The 11,332-nt window shown below is 38.6% G+C and overlaps 1 protein-coding gene across 2 annotated transcripts in view; it reads right to left on the bottom strand.

The window, feature by feature from the left end:
- Nucleotides 1-2,856: 2,856 nt before the first annotated feature.
- Nucleotides 2,857-11,332, bottom strand: part of rxrgb (retinoid X receptor, gamma b) — a 32,149-nt gene continuing 23,673 nt past the window's right edge. The window contains exons 3-10 of one of the 2 annotated variants that reach the window (XM_073477307.1): nt 9,810-9,954; nt 7,765-7,944; nt 7,148-7,308; nt 5,889-6,018; nt 5,291-5,423; nt 4,863-4,954; nt 4,644-4,749; nt 2,857-3,406 (exon numbers count right to left, since the gene is read on the bottom strand). In XM_073477307.1, coding sequence (XP_073333408.1) covers nt 3,259-3,406; nt 4,644-4,749; nt 4,863-4,954; nt 5,291-5,423; nt 5,889-6,018; nt 7,148-7,308; nt 7,765-7,944; nt 9,810-9,954 — 1,095 coding nt within the window. In that variant the 3' untranslated portion in view covers nt 2,857-3,258. Of the gene's footprint in view, nt 3,407-4,643; nt 4,750-4,862; nt 4,955-5,290; nt 5,424-5,888; nt 6,019-7,147; nt 7,309-7,758; nt 7,945-9,809; nt 9,955-11,332 lie in introns of both variants that reach the window. The other variant, XM_073477306.1, reaches the window with a different exon arrangement.

The following is an 11,332-nucleotide window of genomic DNA, read 5'->3' as shown; positions in this document are numbered from 1 at the left end:
ATGTGCCAAAAATAACGCGAACATCTAAAAAGTCTATTAAATATTAGAAAATTGACATTTTTTTAATCTAAATCTTTCAGCTGTAAATAAAACAGTAATCTATGAATTATTTTTTACTCACTTGAGCATAAAGCCGGTCGGTCAACCATTGCAATCCTCTGAGGAAACACTGTGAAATATATTTTAATCAAAAGCCACGGAGGGAAAATTTATCACATTACATTTTTTTAAGTTGAGTGAGACTCATACCTGTATAAAAGAAGCGACCTTCCAGGCGGTAGAAAAGTAGTTTTGCTCCTCAGTTTTCCTCTCAGTCCGTCTCAGAGCATCTCCGGAGATGAGTCCTGCTGCAACTTGCTGCTCGGAGCGGAAAGTTTCCTCCTCGGAGCTCCCGACGACCTCTCTCAGTCCACTGTTATTGACTGTTTAGGCTATCTATCAATTATCCTATTAGGAGTGAACGGGAAGGAGAGAGAGAGAGAGAGAGAGAGAGAGAGAGAGAGAGAGACACAGAGACAGACAGACAGACAGACAGACAGAGAGAGAGAGAGAGAGAGAGAGAGAGACTTCCTCCATGTGCAGGTGCTGGTTACCTCTCTCTCTCTCCCCCTCCCTCTCTTCACTTTCTCTCCCTCTCTCTGTCTGTCCATGTCTCTCACATGAAAGTTTTTTTTCTTCCCCTTAGAAACCAGTAAAGTGCAGGTTAAAAGGTCATACTACACAGACAGACAGACAGACAGATAGACAGACAGATAGACAGACAGACAGACAGACAGACAGACAGATAGATAGATAGATAGATAGATAGATAGATAGATAGATAGATAGATAGATAGATAGAATATGAAAAGATGAGAGCTGGAACATGTTGGTCTCACACTATAAACCCCTCTGCCATTGCAAAATCAAATTAGTTGTTTGCACGAATCAGAGGAAATATGCAGTACAATGGTCATGTTAAGCACATATTACTTAGTATGTTAGGTTTATGTAAGGGGATTATATATGATCGAAACTCGATGTGTGTCTTTAATACATTTCAATATCAGTCATGTTTATTTATTTGTTTACTACTAGTTTACTAGTAGTAAACTGAAGGATTGTGTTGAATATTCAGAGGGTAGGTCTTTATAGATAAATCTTATTATATATAGTATTTATTAAACTTAAAAAAGTTACTTTGTACAACTTATACTGCCAAAAAGAACTAATTTATGAGAAGTAATGATTTTGAGTAAAGCCTACTAATGTAAACTACATATGTCTACTTCATTTAATTATGTGTCTAAGTTTGTACAACTAGACCTTGTGTAAAAACTGAAGTGATTTAAGGCAACAGGTTTCCACGCAGTTTTCTAGTAAAGTCAACTAATTCGGGATAAGGGTGCACATTAAAGTTGTTTTCTTTACACGAGAAGTTCGCCCAAAAGTGAAAATTCAGTCATCATCTACTCACCTCCATGCTGATGGGAAGTTAGATTGAAGTTCCAAGACATTTCTGGAGCTTCACAGCAAAACAGTGTTAAAGCGTTCTCCTAAACAACTGAAGTAGCTGGGGACTTGTTTTAAAACTCAAAAACACAACAGAGAGAAAAATAAAAACAAGAAAAAAGAAATTTAATGGCTCTGTAAAGCTCGTCCAGGTGTTATCGAAGCCTCTGGAAACCCCAAGAACCCAGACTGGTTTGAGAAGATGTTATTCACACCCTCGAGCATCTACAGTGAAGAATGAATATTTGTCTAAATTACATCTTTTCAAATCAATTTGGATTCTAGTGACCTGGACCAGCTATGTGGAGCCATTTTAATATTTATCTCAAGTTTTCAAACAAGTCCCCATCTACTTAAGTTGTTTAGGAGAATGCCGCAACGCTGTTTTTCTGTGAAGCTACAAAACTTCACCCGACCTTCCGTCAGCATGGAATTTTCATTTTTTGGTGAATTTATCCTTTAATACTTGAGAGTTTTATTAATCTGTGAATTTGCTTTTTTATTTAAATATCTTTAAAAACAAGCATCATTACCACACATTTTTTGCACCAATATTTCTATAGCTAATATATGTTAGTATTTATGTGCATGATTGCATTCACGTTATTATCAGCCAACATATACAGTACCTGGATACATCCGTGATGAGTAAATACAACTGCACTATGTTCCATATTTTGTTGTAAGGAGTTACTGGAACCATGAAGAGGAGGATACAGGACAGATGGATGTCAAACATCCTATGAAGCAGCATCTGTGTTTTCCTGTTTACACTCAGAAGACGCCATCTGGTGGCCAAGAGCTGGAATTATAAAGAAAGGACAACAGTTGTTTCATCCGAGGGAAGTCTGAGACCTGAAGTTATTTTGTTTTTTTTTACTCAACTCAGGGAATATTTATCGGCTGGTTTTGCCTGTGAAACAGTAAAAGTCAAATTTAGGTGGATCAGTCAAATGTGGTGAGAAAATGAGCTGGTGCCACATATTTTAAGCATTGATATTCTATTAAAATAATATAGTTATTAGTCTTTTTACATTTGTGAGTCAGTTAAGTTTTCATAATGTATGAAACATTTTCTCCACAACTGATTAAGCTATAAGACATTCTGGCCTAAAAGAGCTAAACTCTTAAATTCAATTCCCTTGTGTTGTTTAAGAGCCATATAGCCTAATAAAAATCTTTCATATTTTCACATTATCAGAAATTAAAGTAAAAAAAAATAATCTTTTATTATAATCAGGATTTTAAAGTCATCAAAATATCAAAATTAAACAACATTTGCACTGGCTTCAAAATCCCCAGCTCTAACTACGATGCAGTTTTATAACATGTCAAAATAAATCAACACACACAAGACATTTCAGATAAATTTTTAAATAACTTTATTCTGTAAGAATTCTCAAATGTTTTTTAAGAAATGCTAGGATGGTTTCTGTTTTTATACAATTCCTCTTTGAATAAAATATGATTCTTCTTTCAAATTGCATTGGGTTGCTTTTAAAACGGACACCTGAAATTATCTATTTACAAAAGTAATCTGTTAGCAATTCTATTAAAATTCATTTTGACAGTTTACTCCACCCTCCGTCCCATGACTCCACCCTCCCCACAACCTCAAAATACTTTTTTATTCACTTTTAATTACAATGCTTTGCTAGGTACAAAATATGCTGTTTTACAATTTGAATCAAGTCTTTTTTTTTTTTAATCCGTGTTCATATCACTGACAATGTGGGAGTATATACAGGGGGAAGGGGGGGACTGGTGTCATGTGATCTGATGAGGAGCCTCCAGCATCTCCATCAGGAAGGTGTCGATAGGTGTGTCCCCGATCAGCTTGAAGAAGAACAGATGCTCCAGACACTTGAGGCCGATGGAGCGCAGGGCGGGCAGGCGGAGCAGCAGCTTGGCAAACCTGCAAACAAAAAAGTGTTATAATAACGTAGGAAAAACACTAACATGTCTATAATTGAATGTTCTGTTCTTAGGTAAAGGTTTTAGTCTCATATTTCCATTTTATAAGACTGGATGCAGATGTTTGTGTTCCAGCATTTTTGTCTTACAACTGTAGTTACTAGTCACTTACTTTATGCAAGAAACGCAAAAACACATAAAATGTGATGCGCTGCTTATGACTTTATTATCAATCAGTGTATTTTTGTAGACCTCGTGCCACCACAGCTTTAACATCCTGCACACATTTGAGTGCATGTGCAGTACTCCTTCTGAAATCAGTATTATTACTTTTACTTGTGATATTTAAGAGTGATTTACTGATGCTAATGCTTTCATGTTTCAGAAAAAATCTGAATCCAAGAGTTTGAATTTTTATGTGATATTTCTACGTTACATTATCAATATTTTTACCAGTAGGGTAATATTTAATGGCATAATATGTAGGATTTTCCTAAGAAAATATAAAGACTTGTATATTATATATATATTATTATATATATTTGGGACAACCTTTGATAACAGTGCGAGGTTGGGAATTTATAAACATAGTGAGAAGGGTTCAACTTTATGTCTGTCTCTCCTCTGCTCTCGGTCTGAGTGTCTGTTTGACTGAGGGTGGGTCTCAAATACACACACACAGAGCAGAGGCGAACAGGATGAAGCCTGCACTTAAGTTATATTCACAGAAATAAACACCATGAAACAATCAGAAATTACATTTTATTTCTTTTATTCACTGCTTTGTTTTTCGCTGACGCTGCTCCCTCTCTTCATTTATGTCTTGCTCGCTCGACCACTGCTGCTCTCTTTCTCTTTCTAACACTTTGATGATGTGTTTACCAAAAGCAACCTACACATCCTGCAAATTATGCTTTTAATTTTTGTTGTTGTTGTTGTTGTTGTGCTGTCAATTACAATGTTATGTGTCCACAGCTGAGGTACACTGACGGTGACAGCTGTTATTTCACTTCACCTGTTGATCTTATTTAGCTCCCAACAGTAACAAAAAAAAAATCAATTGCAACCACTGTCCATAGGCGATTACACCACTGGCCTCATCCTTTTAAATCAGCGCTAAGTTACGTAAGAGCTGTGTAAGGTAATCGGCTCTCTGCATTGCTACGTACAACCATAAAGCCGCAATTAAACAATGGTGTTCGATATTGATTGAGGCTGTAATGTAATGCATCTGCTACCTGCCAGGCTGGTCCGGGTATTTCTGTTTCGTGTATGACTCCAGTGAGGCGTAAACTTTTTCCCTCAGGCCCTCAACCTCTGGTGGGTTTGAGAGACCTTTTGCATCTGAAACAAACACATACTCATAGTCAGGCTAAACGTTACACTGATGAAACATTAAAACCACAACATCTCAAAGCCACAGCGTCTTTACTGAGAGAAAGGGAGACTGAACTGACCTGGGTTGAAGAGAACGATGGCCCGCAGACAGCCGAGCTCCGTCTTATCCATCTGCATATCTTTCATTTTGGATACCAACTCTGTCAGGACTCTGCAGGAGATCATATGAATAACATTAGATTGTTTTTGAAGATCAAAGTTAATGAATCAAAAAGCCAAAGTGTATACTTTGCCCCGGTCTTTTATCAAGTACTGTTACTATTACATTGTTATTATATACATAACATACTTCAGTTCGTACTATTTCACATTATTTCATATTTTAGATTTTTCTTTCATATATAAGCTTCTCACTCAATATTTCTTGGTTCGACCGATGTGCTTTTTTCAAGGCCGAATCAGATTATCGATTATTGGTAAAGTCACTTTGTCAGATTTTACAGAATACAGTTCAGTAACTCTTGCCTTGTCTTTAAATGCTACCTACCTATCAAAGATGGAGCCCACTCCAGCACTGTGGGCGCTGCTTCTGTGGACGTGGAGGCCCGTCGCCAACAGGATGCCATCTTTAACTGTGACTGAGCGATGTGAGAACGAAGCGATAAGGAGCTCGTTCCAGCCTGGATGCAGAAAAAACAAACAGCTGTGACCTCTCTAACCTTCTCTCCTTCCTTAAGGCTCTTCTTGAGTTTGTGTAAATGATATATGACATAATTTCTGTGATTTGTTTTTCTTAGAGCTAGAAAGATTCTTATGGGATCTGGTCTGTGGCTTCCTTTTCGTCCTCATTCAGGCCTGTTTGTGGAATCTCTCACCAGAAGAGGTCAGTGCTGGTGCGGCTGAAAACCGCACTGTTGGGACTCGGCAAATAGTCCAGTTATATTTGGTTTCACTGCTCCATTAAACTAGATGGCAAAAATGTGTTGAGCAAATGTAAAAGACTTTAAATAGACTGCCTGCCTGGGAATGAATTACTGCCCTGAAGGAAATACTACACCACCATGAGGACAATGGGTTGTACAAAGGTCTGTTTACTGTGGTAAGGAAACGTGTGTGTGTGTGTGTGTGAGTGTGAGTGTTTGTACCTGCTCGTAGTAGGATGACCTGGTCATCGAGGGGGAGTTCGGAGAAGTGCGGGATCCTTTTGGCCCACTCCACCAAGGTGAAGAGCTGCTTGTCTGCTGCTTGGCAGATATTAGTGACAGGGTCGTTGGTCTGGAGAGGAGCAAGGACACAATACACAAGTTAATAACTGTGCCGAAAAACTTCCTTCAGTGACATCTTAAAGGGGCAGTTCACCTCAAAATCAAAATTATTTTTTTCCCCTCTCACCTGTAGTGATATTCATCCATCTATATTGTTTTGGTGTAAACAGCTATATCAGATATCAGCCATAGAAATATGTGCCTTCTCTCAAATGTAATGGAACTAGATGGCAATAAGTTTGTGGCGCTCAAAGCGGCAAACGCATTTGAAAAACTTTCTGTCTTCCCAGAAATCACGTCTCGTTGACCGAGGATAATCCACAGACCTTTTTGTGAGCAGTTATGTCGGAACTATATTCTTTCTACAGAAATCACACCCACCAACCGTATCACCGCGCAGAAGGAAGCGTGCATCTACTTCCATTTTGTCTTCCTTGTTGTTGTTCCTTGGTATTGTTTTTTTTGTTCTGTGTGCACTTGTTTGTTTTGTAAACTTTATCACCGATAAGAAAAAAAAAAAGAAGTTATGCATTTTTAGCCCTCAGAGCTACATTTCAGCATTTTTGTGAGAAAATAGTTCCTACATGAAACTGCTCCCAACAAAGTCTGTGGATTATCTTGAGTAACCGGGTCATGATTTCTGGAAAGAGACATTAGTGTTGTGAGTGTTACTAAACTGACTTCTCAGAACAAGTGTTAGTTTCAGATCAGGGAGGGTTTACACGATTCTCAAGGCAAACACTGCAATAAATGCTGCATGCTAAAAAAACAGACTTAAGAGCTACTTAAGAGCTTTAGAGCTCCCCAAAGCTGCTCAGCTTGTGTTTTCTTTTTTTTTAAAATCTTTGATTAGCATTTCGAAACAACAAAAACATTTTCATCTAGTTCTTCCTGACTTTAATTTAACTTGGTCTGATCATATTCCATCATTTAGCCTCTTAGTAGAGTTTCTTCACTCAGCTGGGTGCATACTTTCTGACCATCCCTGATCAGGCCAACATGATAAAGCAGCACATTTTCAGCATACAGTGGTTCCCCCCATCTGTTATCTGCCACCTCAGCCTCACGATAAAAAAAAAAAACAGTGATTAATAGTTCATGGGTTTGGCCAATTCAAGCTGAGTGTCTGTGATTCTTACTGAGTTGCTGGGGCTGCCGTCACTGTACGTCTCTGTTTTGGGCTCCACAGCCACCTCAGCATCCAGGATCTTGTCCACAGGCATTTCCTCGTTGAAACTGCTGGTAGATTCCACCTCGCTCTCCCCCCGCTCCTTCCCACGCTGCCTCTCTTCCTGCACCGCTACACACACACACAAACCCATACACTTCAGGCCAAGCACCCCGTACTCATTGTACTGGATTAGATAAAACAGCAAAAAAATCAGTAATGTGAACTCTGCAGAAGGAAACATTTCATTCAGTTTATTATTAAATAAAACAAAGAAAAGCAACAAAGACTCACAATAAAGATGCTGCAATTAGATGTTTTATCAAAATAAAAAAATGTAGACACATACTTCACAGTTTATTTACAACTGCATCAATACATTAAACAGAAATGTCAGGATGTGATCATTGCATCACATCGTGCATTGTCGAGTTCAGCATCATGTTTAGTATTTTAGGAGACTTTGAGATCTTGACTTGAATTTAAAATACATGTCTGCAGCCTTGAACAATGCTTATCCCCAAAACATGCATTTGTAATGATATGATAAAGAAGGTAAGCCCATAGCTTATGCACACTCACACACACCTTCTCTCTTCATGCCCATGGCCAGGCACTTCTGGTAGCGACAGTATTGGCAGCGGTTTCGCTGGCGCTTGTCGATCAGGCACTCCTTGCTGTCTCGACACGTGTAGGTGAGATCTTTACGGACGGTCCTCTTGAAGAAGCCTTTGCATCCCTCACAGCTATACACGCCGTAGTGCTTCCCTGTTGAAACAGAGTCCACAACGTCAGTACTGCTTTGAGCCAGTAATGTCCCTCTATCTCTGAGTAGGTTACAATGTAGGATGACTACATTGTTAACTTATGTTGGGTACATCTTGGGGATCACAAGTGAAAGTGTGTTGCCCTCTACTTCACAATGACAAACGCTTTATGAAGACGTTAACAACAAAATTCATAAAGATCTTGGAAATAGCAAAAAATTCAATTAAGTTGGCAATGAAGAGCATTAGAATGACGTTCAGAGACAATAATAAACTTCAACAATAAAGACCAGAATGAAATAAGTAATGATGGGATGAAATTAGATTTTTAAAAATAGATAACATAAAACAGAACAGATAAATGACAGGAAAATACATCATATTCTCCGCAAGCCCTCTTCCTGTTCAGCCTTGACGTGTATGACGATAATGACCCATATATAGATTATTATTAATCCTTCTACACACAGAACCAACTTTTTAAATTTGTTTTTGTTTAATTATTTTGTTGTTGTTGTTCTTTTTGCAAGTAGCTTATTTTTTTATTTCTCTTTGGGCTGCCTGCAGATATTTTGATACATTTTGTTGGGATGCATATGTTGTTATGATGTGCTTCTTGAGCTACTCCATGTTATGCTGTGTGTGTAAAGTTGTAAGTTGCCCCAAATGCAACAGGAGAAATAAAAGTGCAGTAGAGAAACCGATCAATCAAAGGCACAGCAGAACAGCAGAGTTTTTAAATTTAGATTTGAGAGTGGCTTTAACTGGGGTTAAGATCATCAGGAAGTTTGCAGCATACCTCGAGTCAGAACAAAAGAGGGTGACCCCTGTTCTGACTCTCGGTATGACCAGTGGACTTACACTTTTCAAACGAGCACTCAGATTACTTTTTTGTTGTAGCGGGTAACGTTATGCGTTAGTTTTGCAACTCATGTAATCAGTTATTAAGTTTTCAAATAAGCAATCCGTTAGTGTTAAATTGTTACCATATTTCCCTATTACTTGTTTTACTGTTTTCATAGAGGCAGCTGTGCCTTCACCCAGTACTCTGTCACATTGTTGGGCTGCACAGGAGCCACCTGTCAGGCACTTTTGGTTTCCGTCTACTTTAAGAACTTAAAATAATTCTACTGACATAATTGTGGTTGAATTGAAAAAAAAAAACAACAACAAAAACAAAACACATTAAAAGCAATGAGCCATGGTACTGCAGAGTTACAGACTGGCTGTGCATTCAAAGGTAGACGTAAAGGAAGCTACGCACCCTCGGGACAATATGACCAATATCCACAGAGGGGTTTTTATTCTTGGTGACTCAAAAGTCACTTTTCTCAGTAATGGTGTGACTTACTACTACTTACTTTACTTACTACTTACTTTTAAAAGAAACAGTGGTTCTGAATGAGCTAAAGTTGTCTGAAGGTCTTTTTTGGGAAGACCAAACAAGAGACTGTTACAGCAATGTATCCTGATGGATATTTAGGCATGAATGATTTCCTCTAAATCATCTCCAGATCTCTTATTCTTGCTATTTCCTCGAGAAGATATATACAGCATGCTGATTTAGTTTGGCGATTTCTTATTTAGTCTTTACAGCTCTGGAACGAAGTTAAGCAAAAACTCAACTCAACTCAGTTTTCCTTCATTCTCTTTTCTAACTGCAGACAGTTGTTTTACAGGACATTTCTACCATAGTAAGTTAGCAAAGATCAAATCAACATGTGCACTAATGAACCCGTCAAGTAACCTTGAAATCAGTCTCTCCGTTATCTTTCCTTCAGTCATCTTGGTGGTGATGATTGTGGTGAGTGGGAGTGTAATTTTGTTTACCCATGCCTCTCCCCCCTCCTCACCCTGCAGTATTACCTGAGGAGCGGTCCCCGCATATGGAGCAGATGTGCTTTGACATTCCCCCGGGGCTCGTACACTGGTAGTTGATGTTCCCCAGGCTCTGCAGGCCCGGCGGAGGCTTGATGTCCTCTGAGCTGCTAACACTGTTCATCGAATTCATCTGAGGACAACAGGAAGACAGAAATGAGAACAGAGACGGAGAGTTGAAGCTGAGGTGGCCACAACTGAGCGACTACTCTTTGGCAGAGCGGAGGAGGAAGCAGAGGGGAAGTAAGAGTGAAAAGTGTCAGGCTGTCTCATGACACTCTCCCACTCTCCTTCCTCTATTTTCTCATGTTGCTGTCCACTTCCACAGTTATTTTCTCTCTCTCCACCCACACGCTTTATTGTGAAAGTGTCTCATGACGAGTCTCTCATTTAGTGTGAAGTGATCACATGCTCGATGAGTGGGTGGAGCCGAGGCTTCTGTCTGAGGCTTGTCATACAGGTTTTTTAACGTCTGTTGACGTCGTGTGAGAGGAGTCACGTGGGCAGAGGGTGCAGTTCGCCAACACAAGCAGCAGAGGGCACTCATGTGTGGGGTCTTCCAATTTCTGAGAGAAGTGACCTTTTGAATTGTGTTGTTAAGACATTGACACATAATTTGTTTCACCAGTCCAGATGTTAATTTCAATTCCTTATCAGCATCTTAAAAGACGGGTCCATATGTAACCTCAAGGAGCCACATGAGCAGTTATGTAAAAAGTACCAATAAGTCGTCCTTGAGTTAACATAGAGATATCAGGTACAAATATTACTTTGGTAAAACAGAAAGTAAGTCATATGAATAGTAATTGAGTCATAAAGTATCTGAATTTACTTGAAACAACAATAAATGTACCTAGGTATCAAAAGTATAAGTAAATTATACATTTACTAACAGTTTATGTACTGTATACTAGGGATCGACTGATTACTGGCCTTGCCGATTATCTTATCTGATATTCAGCCATTTTTGATTATCAGAAGCAGATAAATCAGATTGTGAATACAATAAATTCATTTAAAAACAAATGGCCCTACTGTGGCTCTGATGCAGCATGCAATCTGCAAAGTCATTAGTAACTAAAGTAAAGTAAAAAGTAAAATATTTGCCTCCAAAATGTGGTGAATCAGAAGTTGAAAGTAGCAGATAATGGAAATATTACAGTAAATTTATACACATTCTTTGGTCAAGTAGAAGTACAGATACTACTGTTAAGACTACTGTTAACAGTAGAAGTACTGATTCAACTTCTTAACTCGTGAAAAAGTAATAAGGTACAGGCTCTGAAATGAACTCAAAGTAGAAAAGTAAAAAGTATACCTCTTAAGGACATTTTAAACCGGCCATTTATGTGCAAAGCTGACTGAACCTCACATCATATTAACATAATTCAAAGCCTACTACACTTAAAGGTAGAATCAGTCAGATTTGTCCGAGCTGTTTGGAAACGCACCAGAAAGACAGTTGATTGTGGAGTCTAGTTCCCAGGAGGTCAAATACCGACATTTTGGGT

The sequence above is a fragment of the Pagrus major genome, chromosome 11, assembly GCF_040436345.1.
Source record: "Pagrus major chromosome 11, Pma_NU_1.0".
In the NCBI taxonomy this organism is placed as follows: domain Eukaryota; kingdom Metazoa; phylum Chordata; class Actinopteri; order Spariformes; family Sparidae; genus Pagrus; species Pagrus major.
Note: the sequence above shows the minus strand (reverse complement) of the source record. Positions and strands in the feature narration are given on the sequence as shown.